This window comes from Anolis sagrei, chromosome 12 (genome assembly GCF_037176765.1).
Source record: "Anolis sagrei isolate rAnoSag1 chromosome 12, rAnoSag1.mat, whole genome shotgun sequence".
NCBI lineage: Eukaryota > Metazoa > Chordata > Lepidosauria > Squamata > Dactyloidae > Anolis > Anolis sagrei.
In genome coordinates, this window is record NC_090032.1 from 1,034,225 (window position 1) to 1,053,431 (window position 19,207).

Consider the following 19,207-nt stretch of genomic DNA (forward strand, 5'->3'; position numbering starts at 1 on the left):
ATTGTATCCCCCAAAAGAGTACCTTCATATCCCCCAAAGTGGCACAATTGTATCCCCAAAAGTAGTGCCAAAAGTAGTGCAAAAGTAGTACGATTGTATCCCCAAAGTGGCACAATTGCATTCCCAAAAAGGGGCACCTTCGTAGCACAAAAGTGGCACAATTGTATCTTCAAAGGCGGCACCTTCGTGGCCCCCAAAGTGGCACAATAGTATCCCCAAAAATGGCACCTTTGTAGTGCCAAAAATAGTGCAAAAGTAATACAATTGTAACTCCAAAAGTTGCACATTTGTAACCCCAATAATGGCACCTATATAGCCCCAAAAGGGCACAATTGTATCCCCAAAGGTGGCACTTTCATGGTCCCCAAAAAGGGCTCCAAAAGTAGTACAGAAGTAGTACAATTGTATACCCGAAGGTGGCACCTTTATGGCCACCAAAGTGGCACCTTTGTAGCTGCAAAAGTTGAAGAATTGTATCCCCAAAAAAGGGACCTTTGTAGCCACAATTTTGGCACAGTTGGAGCCAGAAAGGTGGTATTGTAGCTTCACCTTTGTAGCTTTGGACCTTTGTAGCTTCGGCAACTTTAGCGGCACCTTTGTAGCTTTGGACGTAATGCAAAAGAAGGACAATTGTTTCCTCAAAAGTGGCATCTTTGTAGCCCCCAAAGTGGTACAACTGTATCCCCAAAAGTGGCACCTTCATGGGCCCAAAATTGCACCTTTGTAGCTCCAAAAGTAACACAAAAGTAATACAACTGTACCCCTAAAAGTGGCCTCTTAATAGATGTCCCTTCTGCAAAAAGCAAAGTTTGGGCAGTTTAACACACTTTCTCCATTTTTTGATGATAGAACCAATTAAGAAATGACATTTAGAATCCCGGAATGAAAATTGTGTAACATAGTGCTATTATTATTATTATTATTATTATTATTATTATTTTGCAGTCAATCAACTTTCCCTGTGTTTGGATGATAGAACCAGTTAGGAAATGACACTGATAACCCAGGAATAAGAACAGTGTTGCATTGTGTTGGGACATTATTATTATTATTATTATTATTTTGCAATTAATCAATTTTCCCTGTGTTTTGATGATAGAACCAGTTAGGAAATGACACTGATAACCCAGGAACAAGAATGGTGTTGCATTGTGTCGGGACATTATATTATTATTATTATTATATTATTATTATTATTATTATTATTATTGTTGTTTTGCATTTAATCATTTTTTCCTGTGTTTTGATGATAGAACCAGTTAGGAAATAACATTGATAACCCAGGAACAAGAATGGTGTTGCTTTGTGTTGGGACATTATTATTATTATTATTATTATTTTGCAATTAATCATTTTTTCCTGTGTTTTGATGATCGAACCAGTTAGGAAATGACACTGATAACCCAGGAACAAGAATGGTGTTGCATTGTGTCGGGACATTATTATTATTATTATTATTATTTTGCAATTAATCATTTTTTCCTGTGTTTTGATGATCGAACCAGTTAGGAAATGACACTGATAACCCAGGAACAAGAATGGTGTTGCATTGTGTCGGGACATTATTATTATTATTATTATTATTTTGCAATTAATCATTTTTTCCTGTGTTTTGATGATCGAACCAGTTAGGAAATGACACTGATAACCCAGGAACAAGAATGGTGTTGCATTGTGTCGGGACATTATATTATTATTATTATTATTATTATTATTATTATTATTATATTATTATTATTATTATTTTGCATTTAATCATTTTTTCCTGTGTTTTGATGATTGAACTAGTTAGGAAATGACATTGATCACCCAGGAACAAGAACGGTGTTGCATTGTGTCGGGACATTATTATTATTATTATTATTATTATTATTATTTTGCAATTAATTGACTGGTTGCCCTGACATGACAAATAAATAAATTATGTCAGGATATTATTATTATTATTAATTTTGCAATTAATCAATTTTCCCCGTGTTCTGATGATAGAACCAGTTAGGAAATGACATTGATAACCCAGGAACAAGAATGGTGTTGCATTGTGTGGGGACATTATTATTATTATTATTATTATTATTATTATTATTATTATTATTAATATTTTGCAATTAATTGACTGGTTGCGCTGACACGACACATAAATAAATAATGTCAGGATATTATTATTATTATTATTATTATTAATTTTGCAATTAATCAATTTTTCCCGTGTTCTGATGATAGAACCAGTTAGGAAATGACATTGATAACCCAGGAACAAGAATAGTGTTGCATTGTGTCGGGACATTATTATTATTATTATTATTATTATTATTATATTATTATTATTATTATTATTATTTTGTAATTAATCAATTTTCCCCATTTTCTGATGATAGAACTAGTTAGGAAATGACATTGATAACCCAGGAACAAGAATGGTGTTGCATTGTGTCGGGACATTATTATTATTATTATTATTATTATTATTATGCAATTAATTGACTGGTTGCGCTGACACGACAAATAAATAAATAATGTCAGGATATTATTATTATTATTATTATTATTATTATTAATTTTGCAATTAATTTCCCCCATGTTTTGATGATAGAACCAGTTAGGAAATGACATTGATAACCCAGGAACAAGAATGGTGTTGCATTGTGTCGGGACATTATTATTATTATTATTATTATTATTATTATTATTTTGCAATTAATTGACTGGTTGCGCTGACACGACAAATAAATAAATAATGTCAGGATACTATTATTATTATTATTATTATTATTATTATTATTTTGCAATTAATCAATTTTCCCCAGGAAATGACATTGATAACCCAGGAACAAGAATGGTGTTGCATTGTGTCAGGACACTTGACGTGGTGCAATCTAGTAATAATAATAATAATAATAATAATAATAATAATAATAATGGTGATGATGATGATGATATTGTGTTGCTGGAACGTCTTGGCCATCCATCCAGCCCGGAAAACTCACAGCAACCCTGTGACTCCAGCCATGAAAGCCTTCGATGAGACAAAGATCATAGTGTTACGTGTTGTCGGGACACGTGGCATGGTGCGATCACAGAGCCGGAGAGGAATAACAATGGAGATGATGATGGTGATGATGATGAAGATGCCTGCTCATAAAGGTCTCTCCGCCAGGACGTGTCCTTCTCCTTCCTGGGGCTTTTCCTTCTCTTCCTCTTTTCCTTCCCCTTCCCCTTCCTTTTCTTTTTCCACTTCCTTTTTTGCTTCCTTTTCCTTTTCCCCTTCCTTTTCCTCTTCCACTTCCCCTTCCTCTTCCCCTTCCTTTTCCTCTTCCACTTCCTCTTCCCCTTCCTTTTCCTCTTCCTCTTCTCCTTCCTGTTCCTTTCCCCCTTCTTCTTCCCCTTCCACTTTCTCTTCCACTTCCCCTTCCACTTCCCCTTCCTCTTCCTCTTCCCCTTCCTCTTCCTTTTCCTCTTCCTCTTCCTCCGGCTCGGGGGGCCGTGCGCCGTCCAGGATAGAGACCTTGGGGGGCAAAGCGGTGCTTCGGTCGCGGAAGAAGTCGTGGAAGAAGGTGCACGTGGCGGCCACAAAGCGCACAAACTCCGGGAAGCTGACCTGTCCGTCACGGTCTTTGTCCAAAGTAGCCATCAACTCCTCTAATGTCGAGTCCCGCAAGCGCAGCTGACCGGTCAAGCAAGCAAGGGAAGGAAGAAAGACAGAAAGATAGAGAAAGGGTGACTCAACTGGTAAACACACAAACAAACAAACAAACAAAATAAATAAATAAGACAGCCTAATCAAGCTAACAATAAAATTAAAAAAAATGTTGTGTCAGGAGTGACTTGAGAAACTGCAAGTTGCTTCTGGTGTGAGAGAATTGGCCGTCTGCAAGGACGTTGCCCAGGGGATGCCTGGTTGATTTGATGTTTTTATCATCCTTGTGGGAGGCTTCTCTCATGTCCCCTTTGCATGAGGAGCTGGAGCTGACAGAGGGAGCTCATCCGCCTCTCCCCAGATTCAATAAATAAATAAATAAATAAATAAAGCAGCCTAAATAAATAAATGAATGAATAAATCAACAAAAATGGCCAAAATAAGCAAGCAAATAAATAAATAAATAAATAAACGAGGTGGCCTAAATAAGTAAGTAAGTAAACAAATAAATAAATCAACAAGGCAACCTAAATAAGCAAATAAATAAATAAATAAATAAATGAGGCGGCCTAAATAAATAAATAAATAAATAGCCAAACAAACAAGGCAGCCCAAAACAATACATAAATGACCAAACAAGAAAGGCGGCCTAAACAAACAAACAAACAAGGCAGCCTAAACAAGCAAACAAATAAATAAATAAGATCAATCAATCAATCAATCAATAAAGCTGCTCAAATAAGTAGATGCTCAAATAAATAGATAAATACATAAATAAATACATAAACGTGGCAGCCCAAAACAATCAATAAGCAAACAAACAAACAAACAAATAAATAAATAAGGTGACCATCAATCAATCAATCAATCAATCAATAAAGCTGCTCAAATAAGTAGATGCTCAAATAAATAGATACATAAATAAATAAATACATAAACGTGGCAGCCCAAAACAATCAATAAATAATCAAACAAACAAACAAGGGTGGCCTAAATAAATAAATAAATAAATAAGGTGACCAAAATAAATAAATAAGTAAATAATAATAATAAAAATAAAAAAAATATATGACAGTCCAAATCAATCAATCAATAACCAAACAAACAAGGGTGGACTAAATAAATAAATAAATAAATAAGGTGACCAAAAGAAATAAATAAATAAGTAAAATAAGTAAATAAATAAATAAAACATGACAGCCCAAATCAATCAATCAATAACCAAACAAACAAGGGCGGCCTAAATAAAATAATACATAAATAAATAAGGTGACCAAAATAAATAAGTAAATATGTAAACAAACAAATAAATAGGGCGGCTCAAATAAATAAATAAATAAATAAATAAATAAAGTGGTCTAAATAAATAAATAAGGCAACCAAAATAAATAAGTAAATAAGTAAGTAAATAAATAAACAGGGTGGTCCAAATAAATAAATAAATAAATAAGCAAGGCAGCTGAAATAAATAAATAAACCACCAAACAAACAAAGCGGCCTAAGTAAATAAGCAAGGTGGTCTAAATAAATTTAAAAAAAAAAAAAGACAGCCCAAATAAATAAATAAATAAATAACCGAACGAACAAGGCAGTCTAAATAAATAAATAAATAGTCCGGAATAAATAAATGAATAAAGAAATAAATTTCTATTTTATTTTATATTTTTATTTTATATTTTTATATTTTATTTTATTTTATTTTATATTTTATATTTTATATTTTATATTTTATATATTTTATATTTTATATTTTATTATTTTATTTTATTTTATTTTATTTTATTTTATTTTATTTTATTTTATATTTTATATTTTATTTTATTTTATTTTATATTGTATTTTTATTTTATATTATTTTTTATTTTACTTTATTTCATTTCATTTCATTTTATATTTCATTTTATATTTTATTTTATTTTATTTTATTTTATTTTATTTTATTTTATTTTATTTTATTTTATTTTATTTTATTTTATTTTATTTTATTTTATTTTATTTTATTTTATTTTATTTTATTTTATTTTATTTTATTATTTTATTTTATTTTATTTTATTTTATTTTATTTTATTTTATTTTATTTTATTTTATTTTATTTTATTTTATTTTATTTTATTTTATTTTATTTTATTTTATTTTATTTTATTTTATTTTATTTTATTTTATTTGACGGCCTCCCGCTTTCCTCCCAATACGACAACCTTGACCCATCAATCGCCAGGCCGGGTCACCTAAGGTCACTCGAGGTTGTCATCGACTTCAATAAATAATCATCATCATCATCATCATCATAATCAATAGATGACTTTAATTGATTTCCTGCCTCCAGCTCCGCACCGACCTGTCCTCCCAAGAGAGGCGCCTTGGGAAATCGCTTTGCAACCACCAATTTGGCCGAATGAGCATTCCCATTTTCCTGGCTGCTGCTAAAATGTCCCGGTTTCCCCCATCCACTCCCCACTTTGTCCTTGCTTCCATGGCTGCAAATGGCTTTCATAGTTGTTTGTATTGGAAATAACTTGTCGGGGCCAAATGCTTCAGGAAACTGGGAGTTATAGTTCAGCAAAGGGCAGAGGAGGCCCACGAACTTGGGAAACTACAACTCCTGGCAATTGGAGTGGTGCCAAACTGCATTGACCCTAGAGTGGAGAGGCGCCCAGAGAAGAGGCGCAGGACCTTGGGGAACTACAACTCCCGGTACTCACGCATCGCAGGCTGGGCAGTTCCTCCTCCAGGAGGGCCTTGAGCTGCTTCCTGCTGAGCGTGTGCCGCTCGCCGTCCTTCCGGCAATAGCGCTGGAAGGTGCACACCAGCACCCCGAGGGCCCGCTCCAGGCTCTGCGGCACCAGCGCCATCGGGACGCCCTGCAGAGGACACAAGAGACAAGGACCCGGTGAACTACAACTCCCAGCGGCGACAAGGCCCATCATCCACAATGGCCCGGTGTCATCCATGCAAAGTTGAGGAGCGCATCGCACAGCTATCCTCTTATTCAAGGAGATTATAGCATGAAAATTATCCCAACTTGGTGACTACAAGACCCATCATCCACAACCAGAATGGGGCCGTGGGGTCCGGTGTCGTCCACACAAAGTCCAAGAATGCATGGCACAGCTAGTCTCTTATTCAAGGAGATTATAGCATGAAAATTATCCCAATTTGGTGACTACAAGACCCATCATCCACAACCAGAAGGGGGCCATGGGATCCTGTGTCGTCCATGCAAAGTCCAGGAATGCATGGCACAGCTATTCTCTCATTTAAGCATGAAAATCATCCCAACTTGGTGACTACAAGACCCATCATCCACAACCAGAATGGGGCCATGGGACCGTCGTCCATGCAAAGTTCAGGAGCGCATTGCGCAGCTATTCTCTTATTCAAGGAGACGGCATACGTAAAATCATCTCAACTTGGTGACTACAAGACCCACCATCCACAACCGGAATGGGCCCACGAGGTCCTGTGTCGTCCACACAAAGTCCAAGATTGCATGGCACAGCTAGTCTCTTATTCAAGGAGATTTGCAGCATGAAAATTATCCCAACTTGGTGACTACAAGACCCATCATCCACAACCAGAAGGGGGCCATGGGATCCTGTGTCGTCCATGCAAAGTTCAGGAATGCATGGCACAGCTATTCTCTTATTTAAGCATGAAAATCATCCCAACTTGGTGACTACAAGACCCATCATCCACAACCAGAATGGGGCCCTGAGGTCCTGGGTCATCCACACAAACTCAAAGAATGCATGGCACGGCTATTCTCTTATTCAAGGAGATTGCAATACGAAAATTATCCCAACTTGGTGACTACAAGACCCATCATCCACAACCAGAATGGAGCCATGGGGTCCAGTGTCATACACGCAAAGTCCAGGAATGCATGGCGCAGCTATTCTCTTATTCAAGGGGATTATAGCATGAAAATTATCCCAACTTGGGGACTACAAGACCCATCATCCACAACCAGAATGGGGCCACGGGGTCCTGTGTCGTCCACACAAAGTCCAAGAATACATGGCACAGCTAGTCTCTTATTCAAGGAGACGGCATACCTAAAATTATCTCAACTTGGTGACTACAAGGCCCATCATCCACAAATGAGAATAGATGGCCCTCTGTTATCCATGCAAAGTCTAGGGATGTGTGGTGCAGCTATTCCCATATCCAAGGAGATTGTAAAACTAAAGTTATCCCAACTTGGTGACTACAAGGCCCATCATCCACAACCAGAATGGGGCCATGGGACCCTGTGTCGTCCACACAAAGTCCAAGAATGCAAGGCACAGCTATTCTCTTATTCAAAGAGATTATAGCATGAAAATTATCCCAACTTGGTGACTACAAGGCCCATCATCCACAAGTGGGAATAGATGGCCCTCTGTTATCCATGCAAAGTCTAGGGATGTGTGGTGCAGCTATTCCCATATCCAAGGAGATTGTAAAACTAAAGTTATCCCAACTTGGTGACTACAAGGCCCATCATCCACAACCAGAATGGGGCCATGGGACCCTGTGTCGTCCACACAAAGTCCAAGAATGCAAGGCACAGCTATTCTCTTATTCAAAGAGATTATAGCATGAAAATTATCCCAACTTGGTGACTACAAGGCCCATCATCCACAAGTGGGAATAGATGGCCCTCTGTTATCCATGCAAAGTCTAGGGATGTGTGGTGCAGCTATTCCCATATCCAAGGAGATTGTAAAACTAAAGTTATCCCAACTTGGTGACTACAAGGCCCATCATCCACAACCAGAATGGGGCCATGGGACCCTGTGTCGTCCACACAAAGTCCAAGAATGCAAGGCACAGCTATTCTCTTATTCAAAGAGATTATAGCATGAAAATTATCCCAACTTGGTGACTACAAGGCCCATCATCCACAAGTGGGAATAGATGGCCCTCTGTTATCCATGCAAAGTCTAGGGATGTGTGGTGCAGCTATTCCCATATCCAAGGAGATTGTAAAACTAAAGTTATCCCAACTTGGTGACTACAAGGCCCATCATCCACAACCAGAATGGGGCCATGGGACCCTGTGTCGTCCACACAAAGTCCAAGAATGCAAGGCACAGCTATTCTCTTATTCAAAGAGATTATAGCATGAAAATTATCCCAACTTGGTGACTACAAGGCCCATCATCCACAAGTGGGAATAGATGGCCCTCTGTTATCCATGCAAAGTGTACGTATGGATGGTGCAGCTATCCATCCGTAAACTTTTCTCTTTTTCGAAGAAATTGCAAAATTAAAATTGTCCCAGCTTGGCGACTACAATGTCCATCATCCACAGCTAAAATGGGGCAACTGGGGCGGGGGTGTCCTCTATTACCCGTGCAAAGTGTAGGAATGTGTTGCATGACTTTTCTCTCATTTGAAGAGACTGTATAACTAAAATGATCCCAACTTGGTGACTACACTGCCCATCATCCACAACCAGAATAGGTAGTCCTCTGTTATCCATGCAAAGTACTGGAATGCATGGTGTAACTATGGGAGGACTGTATAATGGAAATTATCCCAACTTGGCAACTACAAGACCCATCATCCGCAATGGGGCAATAAGGTCCTGTGTTAACAATGCAAAGCAAGGAGAGCAGAGTGGAGGGTGAGCCCTGGCGCCAAGGGAAGGACCCATAGGAATCCCACATTGCAAAGGATAGAAATTTGGAGAGTTTGCACCTGCGTCCTTTGAAAACTAGGAATCCCGGCCACCCTAAAACTATAAAACTAAGGTCTTAAGAAAGGTAAAAACACCTGCAAAGCAAGAACGCAATCGATTCCCCCCGAAAACGTACCGAAGGAGATCGCCGGCTTCCAGGGACCGTCCTGCGAGCGAAATATTCCGGAAAAGCAGGTGCCTCCAAACCTGTCCCGAATTGCCTCCCTACCTGTCATTTGCATCTCTTGACAGGCGGCCCCGCCCACCCGTTACCTGGCAATGCATTCGCACTCACACCCACTTGTTGTTGACACCCCGAAAATGGGACGAGGAACCCTCCTTCCAGTCTTGTGCCATACACCATTCGTTTTCTCCTCCAAATGGGGTGAGAGAACCCCAATCGTGATGATGGATGCGGTCGGACTACAACTCCCATCCTCTTTTGACATGATGGGCTTTGTAGTCGAGCCACGTGCCTACTATTCGCAGTGGAGTGGTAACAGATGCGTCAGGTATAAAAGCGGAGTGGTTTTGGCACCCTAAAAGTGGCATGGATATGGCCCCAAATGCGACCCGATTGTGTTTCCAAAAGCGGCACCCCAAAAATGACCCCCTTGTAACCCCAAAAGTGGTAGCATTATAGGCGTAAGAATGGCATGGTTGTATCCCCCAACGTGGCACATTTTGACCCAAAAAGTTTCCAATCATAGCCCCAAAATGGTATAAATGCAACCCCAAAAGTGGCACCTTTGCACCCCCAAAGTGGCAGGCGTATAGCCCCAAAACTGTCACCTTCGTAGCCTGAAAACGGTACTTTCATAGCCTCCAAAGTGCTAAAAGTGGCACAATCCTCACCCCAAAAGTGTCCAGTTGTAGCCCCCAAAGAGGTACGAAGGTGACCCAGCTGTATCCCCAAAAGCAGCCCCTTTGCAGCTTGTTGGCACCCCAAAAACGACCCTGTTGGAGCCCCGAAAGTGATATGATTACAGGCGTAAGCATGGCACGCTTAGAGCCCCCAAAGTGTCACCTTTGCAGCCTGAAAAATGGCACTTTTGTAGCCCCCAAACTGCTAAAAGTGGCACTGTCCTCACCCCCAAAGTGTCAATTCGTAGGCCCCAAATTGGTATGAATATCGCCCCAAAAGTGACCCGGTTGTGTCTCCAAAAGTGGCCCCTTCACAGATTGTCGTCACCCCAAAAATGACCCAGTTGCACCTTTGCAGCCTGAAAAATGGTACTTTTGTAGCCCCCAAAGTGCTAAAAGTGGCACTGTCCTCACCCCAAAAGTGTCCATTCGTAGCACCCAAAGTGGTACGACTATTGCCCCAAAGGTGACCTGGTTGCGTTTCCAAAAGTGACCCCTTCACAGCCTGTCGTCATCCCCAAAATGAGCCAGTTGCAACCCCAAAAATAGCAGGATTATAGGCATCAGAGTGGCATGGTTGTACCCCCCAAAGAGGCAGGATTATAGCCCCAAAAGTGTCACTTTTGTGGCCCCGAAATTGGCACCATCATGACCCCAAAGTGGTATGAACACAGCTGTAAAAGTGACTCCGTTGCACCCCCAAAGTGGCAGATGTATAGTCCTCAAAGGGTCACCTTCGAAGCCTGAAAAATGGCACTTTCGTAGCCCCAAAGTGCTAAAAGTGACACTGTCCTCACCCCAAAAGTGTCCATTCATAGCCCCCAAAGTGGTACGAATATCGCCCCAAAGGTTGTGTCTCCAAAAGTGACCCCTTCGCAGCCTGTCGTCACCCCAAAAAATGACCCACTCACAGCCCCGAAAATTGTAGGATTATAGAGATAAGAATGGCATGGTTGTACCCCCCAAAAGAGGCAGGATTATAGCCCCAAAAGTGTCACTTTTGTGGCCCCAAAATTGACACCATCATGACCCCAAAGTGGTACAAATACAACCCAAAAGTGGCCACTTTCCACCTCCAAATTGCTAGGCTTATAGCCCCAAAACTGTTATCATCACAGACTGAAAAATGGCACTTCTGTGGCCCCCACAATGCTAAAAGTGGCACCATCCTCACCCCAAAAGTGTCCAATCATAGCCCCCGAATTGGTATGAATATCACCCCAAAAGTGACCTGGTTGTGTCTCCAAAAGTGGCCCCTTTGCAGCCTACTGCCTCCCAAAAATTACCCAGTTGCAGCCCCGAAAGTCATAGGATTGTAGGTGTAATAATGGCATGGTAGTAACCCCAAAAGAGGCAGAACTATAGCACTTAAAGTGTCACCTTTGTAGCCCCAAAATTGGCACCATCATAGCCCCAAAGGGGTATGAACACAGCCATAAAAGTGGGTCCTTCGTAGCCTGAAACATGGGACTTTCATGGTCCCCAAAGTGCTAAAAGTGGCACTATCCTCACCCCAAAAGTGACCATTCGTAGCCCCTAAAGTGGTACAAATATTGTCGCAAAGGTGACCCAGTTGTGTCTCCAAAAGCGGCCCGCTTCGCAGCTGGCTGTCACCCCAAAAATACCCAGTTGTAACCCTGAAAATGGTAGGATTATAGGTATAAGAATGGCACAGTTGAAACCCCAAAATTGGCACACACCATCACTCCAAAATTGGCACCCTCATGGTCCCCAAACAGGTGTGAATAAAACCCTACAAGTGGCACCTTTGCAACCCCCAAAGTGGCAGGCTTATAGTCCCCAAAGGGTCACCTTCGAAGCCTGAAAAATGGCACTTCCATAGTCCCCAAAGTGCTAAAAGTGGCACCATCCTCACCCCAAAAGTGTCCATTTGTAGCCCCCAAATTGGTATGACTATCGCTCCAAAGGTGACCCAGCTGTGTCTCCAAAAGCAGCCCCTTTGCAACTTATTGTCACCCCAAAAATGGCCCAGTTGCAGCCCCAAAAATCATAGGATTATAAACATAAAAATGGCATGGTTGTGCCCTCAAAAGAAGCAGAATTGTAGCCCCCAAAGTGTCACCTTTGTGCCCCCAAAATTGCCACCATCACGGTCCCAAAGTTGTATGAACACAGCCATAAAAGTGGCACTCTTGCACCCCCAAAGTGGCAGGCTTATAGCCCCAAAAGTATCACCTTCATAGCCTGAAAAATAGCACTCTCATAGTCCCCAAAGCACTAAAAGTGGCCCTATCCTCACCCCAAAAGTGTCCATTCGTAGCCCCTAAAGTGGTACGAATATTGTCGCAAAGATGACCCAGTTGTGTCTCCAAAAGCAACCCCTTTGCAACCTGCTGTCACCCCAAAAATAACCCAGTTGTAGCCCCAAAAGTGGTAGGATTATAGGTGTAAGAATGGCATGGTCGTAGCCCCCAAAGTGGCACAAACTGACCCAAAAAGTTTCAAATCATACCCCCAAAGTGGTACAAATGCAACTCCAAAAGTGGCCTCTTTGCACCCCCAAAGTGGCGGGCTTATAGCCCCCAAAGTGTCACCTTTGTAGTCTGGAAAATGGTACTTTCATGGTCCCCAAAGTGCTAAAAGTGGCACCATCCTAACCCCAAAAGTGTCCAGTTGTAGCCCCCAAAGTGGTATGAATATCGCCTCAAAGGTGACCCAGTTGTGTCTCCAAAAGTGTCCCCTTCACAGCTTGTTGTCACCCCAAAAATGACCCAGTTGTAGCCCCGAAAATGGTAGGATTTATAGGTGTAAGAATGGCACGTCATGCCCCCCAAAGAGGTATGAACACAGCCACAAAGTGGCCCCTTTGTATCCCCAAAACTAGCAAGGTTGTAGCTCCCAAAGTGCAAAAAATGGTATTATTTTTCTGCAAAAAATGTCATTCGGATTTTTAAAAAAAATTCAAATTCTTTTTGCAAAAAAATTCATTAAATTTTGCAAAAAATCAATTTTTGTGAAAAAAAATTCAATTATTTTTTGCAAAGAAAGTCATCCTGATTTGCAAAAAAAAATCAAATATTTTTTGCCAAAAATGTCATTCAGATTTGCAAAAAAAAATGTATTTGCAAAAAAGTCATTTTGATTTGCAAAAAAAAAAAAAAATCAAATACTTTTTGCAAAGAAAGTCATCCTGATTTGCAAAAAAAATCAAATTATTTTTTGTAAAAAATGTCATTCAGATTTGCCAAAAAAATTGTATTTGCAAAAAAGTCATTTTGATTTGCAAAAAAAAAAATCAAATACTTTTTGCAAAGAAAGTCATCCTAATTTGCAAAAAAATAAAAATCAAATTCTTTTTGCAAAAAAGTCATTTTGATTTGCAAAAATAATTCAAAATTTCTTTTTGCAAAAAGTTATTCTGATTTGCAAAAATATTCAAAAAACTTTTTGGCAAAAAATATTTTTTTTTGCAAAAAACCCACTGTCATTGAATTTTTGCAAAAAAGTGGGGGTTTTTTGCAAAAAAAAAAGAAATTCTTTTTTTTTGCACCCCCCAAAAAATAATTGCATTTTGGTTTTTTTGCAAAATGAGAATGATCTCCATTGCAGTGCCTTGCGAAGAGGACGAACACGTGGTTTCGTGTCTCAACTGTTTTTATTTTCCTTTTGCAAATGCAGGATAGAGGCTATGGGCCAGGCCTGGGCCAACTTCGGCCCTCCCTCCAGGTGTTTTGGACTCCAACTCCCACCATTCCTAACAGCCGGTAGGCTGTTAGGAATGGTGGGAGTTGGAGTCCAAAACACCTGGAGGGAGGGCCGAAGTTGGCCCAGGCCTGCAGAAGACCCTTGGGTGGCTCTTGCTGCTCATCTCTTGCGGTTCTTCTCGTCGGCACACTCGGCGAAGAACTCGTGGCAGAGGTTGGCCACCAAAGCCAGGAAGACCGCGTATTCCGGGAAGTCCAGTTCGCCGTCCTTGTTGCTGTCCAGCTTCCGCATCACGGCCTCCAGCCCCACCTCGTGGATCTTCCCCTGCAAGAAGGAAAGAGGGAAGGAAGCCCTGGCTCAATCCAACACAATCCTGGGAGTTATAGTTTCCCAAGGACCTTAGCCTTCTATGGGCACATCCATACCATACCATAGAATGCATGCATGTTTTTGGCACTGCTTTCACTCCCCAGACTCAATGCAAAGGCATTGTGGGAGTTATAGTTTCCCAAGGTCCTTAGCCTTCAATGGGCGCCTCCATAGTATAGAATGCATGCATTGTTTTGGCCCTGCATTCATTCCCCTGGCTCCATGCAACGGGATGCTGTGAGTTGTAGTTTCCCAAGGGCCTTAGCCTTCAATGGGTGCCTTCAATGCCATAGAATGCATGCATTGTTTTTGTGTTCTGCTTTTACTTTCAATCTATGCAACCGGATCGTGAGATTTATAGTTTCCCAAGATCCTCAGCCTGTTTTTGGTCCATGCAACTGGATCGTAAGATTTATAGTTTCCCAAGGTCCTCAGCCTGTTTTTGGTCCATGCAACCGGATTGTGAGATTTATAGTTTCCCAAGATCCTCAGCCTGTTTTTGGTCCATGCAACCGGATTCTGAGATTTATAGTTTCCCAAGATACTCAGCCTGTTTTTAGTCCATGCAAATGGATTGTGAGATTTATAGTTTCCCAAGGTCCTCAGGCTGTTTTTGGTCCATGCAACTGGATCATGAGATTTATAGTTTCCCAAGATCCTCAGCCTGTTTTTGGTCCATGCAACCAGGTAGTGAGATTTATAGTTTCCCAAGGTCCTCAGCCTGTTTTTGGTCCATGTAACTGGATCATTAGATTTATAGTTTCCCAAGGTCCTCAGCCTTCTACAGGTGCATGTATAATGCATTTTTGACCCTACTCCCCCTGCCCTGGCTGCATGCAATGCGATCATGGGAGTTATAGTTTCCCAAGAGTCCTCAACCTTCTATCAACGCCTCCATATCATCGCACAGAATGCATGCATTTTGACCCTGGCTCAATGCAATGGGGTCATTGGAGTTATAGTTTGCCAAGGTTCTTAACCTCTTATGGGTGCATTTATAGTATAGAAACGCATGCATTTTTGGCTTCACTGGCTCCAGGCATAAGAGATGGTGGGAGTTGTAGTTTCCCAAGATCCTTAGCCTTCTCTGGTTTGGCAAAGGGAGGCAAGCTACAACTCCCAGGGAGCTGTGGCATGGAGCTGGGGTGGTGGTGTAAAGTGGCGTTAAACCGCATTAAATCCCCTGCCGTGCGGACAGAGGCCCAGCTGCCTTACCCGGACGAAGGTGGGCAGTTCGTGGACGAGCAGCTCCTTCATCTCGTCTGTGTTGAGCTTCAAGGGGTCTCCCTCCCGGGACGAGTATTTGTGGAAGGTGTTCACCATCACGCCCAGCGCCTCTTCCAGCGGAGGGTGCATCATCGCCTGGCATGGAATAGGGATACACAACTGAAGGCAATGGGTTAGGCTAGATGGCCCTTGGGGGTCCCTTGCAGGTCTTAGGAGCTGGAGCCTGGCAGAGTCCCCTCCCTTCTCTGGAGGCTGGATGGCCATCTGTTGGGAGAGTTTTGACTGTGCCTTCCTGCCTTGCAGAAAGAAGAGGGCTGGACTAGATGGCCTTTGGGGTTCCTTCCAGCTCTACACTCCTATCTATCTATCTATCTATCTATCTATCTATCTATGCATCTCTCTCTATCTATTTATGTATCTATGCATTTCTCTATGTGTCTATCTCACTATCTATTTATGCATTTATCTATACATCTATGCATCTGTTTATCTGTCTGTCTATACATCCATTCATCCATGTGTCTATTTATGTATCGATCTATACATCTATATATGCCTCCCTATCAGTCCATGCATCCATCTGTCTATCTATCTATCTATCTATCTATCTATCTATCTATCCATCCATCCATCTATGCATCTATCCACCCACCCACCCACCCACCCACCCACCCACCCACCCACCCATCCATCCATCCATCCATCCATCCATCTATCTATCTATCTATCTATCTATCTATCTATCTATCCACCCATCCATCCATCCACCCATCTATCCATCTATCCATCTATGCATCTATCTATCCATCCATCCACCCATCCATCCATCCATCCATCCATCCATCCATCCATCCATCCATCCATGCATCCATCCATCCATCCATGCATCTATCTATCTATCTATGCATCTATCTATCTATCTATCTATCTATCTATCTATCTATACATCTATCTTATCTACCTGTCTAACTCCGTCTCTGGATGTCTTTCATCAGAGGCTGTATGGCCATCTGTCAGGCAGGATCGGATGGTGTTTTCCTGCCAGGTAGAAAAAGGATCAGACTAGATGACCTTTAGGGCCCCTTCAATAAAATATCATAACAATACAATACCAATAAAATAATAATATATAATAATATAATATAATATAAATATAACAGTTACAATAACTGAATAAAACATAATATAATACGGCAAAATATAATAATACAAATATAATAACATAGCAATAGCAATAAAATAATCATATATGATATATTATATGATATAAACTGCTCCGAGTCGCCTGTGGGCTGAGGGGGCGGGTATATAAATGTAGTAAATAATATAATATAATATAATATAATATAATATAATATAATAATACAATATAATATAATAACAGCTACAATAACCGAATAAAACATAATTTAGTAATAATATAATACGGCAAAAATAGAATAATATAACTGCAATATCCAGCAGGCAAGAGTTCTTTCTCCCACCCTGGACATTGTTCCACAGGGATATCTATATGTCTATGTATATGTATATGTATATCTCTCAACCCCACTTTTCCAACAGACCTCTCAACCTCTGAGGATACCTGCCATAGATGTGGGTGAAACGTCAGGAGAGAATGCTGCTGGGACATGGCCATACAGCCCAGAAGACTCACAGCAACATAACAACAACAACAACAACAACAACAACAACACTCTCAACCTCTGAGGATGCCTGCCATAAATGTGGGTGAAACGTCAGGAGAGAATGCAGCTGGAATATGGCGATACAGCCCAGAAGACTCACAGCAACATAACAACAACAACAACGACACTCTCAACCTCTGAGGATGCCTGCCATAGATGTGGGTGAAACGTCAGGAGAGAATGCTGCTGGGGCATGGCCATACAGCCCAGAAGACTCACAGCAACATAATAATAACAACAGAGCAAAATGTCAGGAGAGAATGCTGCTGGGGCATGGCCATACAGCCCAGAAGACTCACAGCAACGTAACAACAACAACAACAACAACAACAACATTCTCAACCTCTGAGGATGCTTGCCATAGATGTGAGCAAAATGTCAGGAGAGAATGCTTCTGGGACATGGCCATACAGCCCAGAAGACTCACAACAACGTAACAACAACAACAACAACACTCTCAACCTCTGAGGATGCCTGTCATAGATGTGAGCAAAATGTCAGGAGAGAATGCTGCTGGGGCATGGCCATACAGCCCAGAAGACCCACAGCAACATAACAACAACAACAACAACACTCTCAACCTCTGAGGATGCCTGCCATAGATGTGGGTGAAACGTCAGGAGAGAATGCTGCTGGGGCATGGCCATACAGCCCAGAAGACTCACAGCAACACAATAATAATAATAACAACCACATACTGAAGAATTTGCAGCCGTCTCTGCCTAAAAATGGCAAGGAGGGCATTGTGACATATTTGGGATGCTAAGAAAACAAACAATTTGTCGCCGGGCGAAACCCAATCGCAGGCCTGGGCGGAAATCTCTTGCAATGCTTGCAATGCAATCAAATCCCGTACAAAATAATTAAAAATTAGATGAAAACCACACTTTTTGGGGAAAGGGAAGTGACTCACCTGCTTTGAGCAGCAATGGCAGTCTTGCAATGCAAAAGGAGGAAGGGATGCTGGGACTTGTAGTCCCCCAAAAAGAGAAAAGGAGTGACTTGCAAAACCAGATTTGCCAATTGCGCTCTTGCAACAGCCGGTCATTATCCTGTCAAAAAACCACCCTCACATTTGCACACTTTGCAGGCATGCGCCATCACACTAGCAACATAAAATGTCATAAAATAGTATAATAATAATACTTTAATAATAATAAAAATATAAAATATTATAATATTATAATATTAATGTAAAGCAATAATATAATATAAAACAATAATATAATATAACAATATATTATAATATTATAATATAATATAATACTATAATATAAAGCAATAATATAAATTATAATACAACAATAATAATAATATAAAATAATATATGAATAATATAATATAATACAATACAATAATATAAAGCAATAATATAAAATATAATGCAAAAATAATAATATAAAATAATATATGAACAATAATATAAAGCAATAATATAAAATATAATGCAATAATAATAATACAAAATAACATATGAACAATATAATATAATACAATAATATAAAACAATAATATAAAATAATATATGAACAATAATATATCATAATAATACAAAATCATACTAATATGAAAGGTAATCAAATAATATATAAAATAATAATGTATTTCTGACTTCCCTCTGCTCAACATTCAAGGCAGAGCAAGACTGGGAGTTGTAGTATCTTGGCACTCATTGGCCAAGAGGTCTAGTGACCTTGGGGAACTACAACTCCCAGGCAGGGCTATGGCGGTTTGCATCCATTGTACAGTACAGAGATGCACTCAGAGAAGGCTATGACCCTGGCCCTTGGGGAACTACAACTCCCAGGACAGGGCTGTGGCGCTGGTCCTTGGGGAACTACAACTCCCAGGACAGGGCTATGGCCCTTGGAGAACTACAACTTCCAGGCAGGGCCCCATCGCACTGAGCCATGGTGTTTGGCATCCATTGTACAGTACAGAGATGCACTCAGGGAAGGCTATGGCCCTGGTCGTTGGGGAACTACAACTCCCAGGACAGGGCTATGGCCCTTGGGGAACTACAACTCCCAGGCAGAGCCCCATCGCACTGAGCCATGGCGGTTTGCATCCATTGTACAGTACAGAAATGC

At 40.6% G+C, this 19,207-nt stretch overlaps 2 protein-coding genes across 2 annotated transcripts; both read right to left on the reverse strand.

Moving 5' to 3' along the window:
• Window positions 1-425: 425 nt before the first annotated feature.
• Window positions 426-9,515, reverse strand: LOC137097743 (uncharacterized). The gene is made up of 5 exons (XM_067472653.1): window positions 9,440-9,515; window positions 6,341-6,499; window positions 3,392-3,664; window positions 550-727; window positions 426-454 (listed from the first exon to the last, which is right to left on the reverse strand). Exons 2-5 carry the CDS (start codon window positions 6,488-6,490, stop codon window positions 426-428), a joined length of 630 nt encoding a protein of 209 aa, XP_067328754.1. The 5' UTR covers window positions 6,491-6,499; window positions 9,440-9,515.
• Window positions 9,516-13,940: 4,425 nt separating this feature from the next.
• On the reverse strand, window positions 13,941-18,138 carry LOC132764110 (protein S100-A4-like). Its single transcript, XM_060757953.2, has 3 exons — window positions 18,031-18,138; window positions 15,418-15,564; window positions 13,941-14,157 (listed from the first exon to the last, which is right to left on the reverse strand). The coding sequence occupies exons 2-3, from the start codon at window positions 15,559-15,561 to the stop codon at window positions 13,993-13,995; spliced, it is 309 nt and encodes a 102-aa protein (XP_060613936.2). The 5' UTR covers window positions 15,562-15,564; window positions 18,031-18,138; the 3' UTR covers window positions 13,941-13,992.
• Between the last annotated feature and the right edge of the window lie 1,069 nt (window positions 18,139-19,207).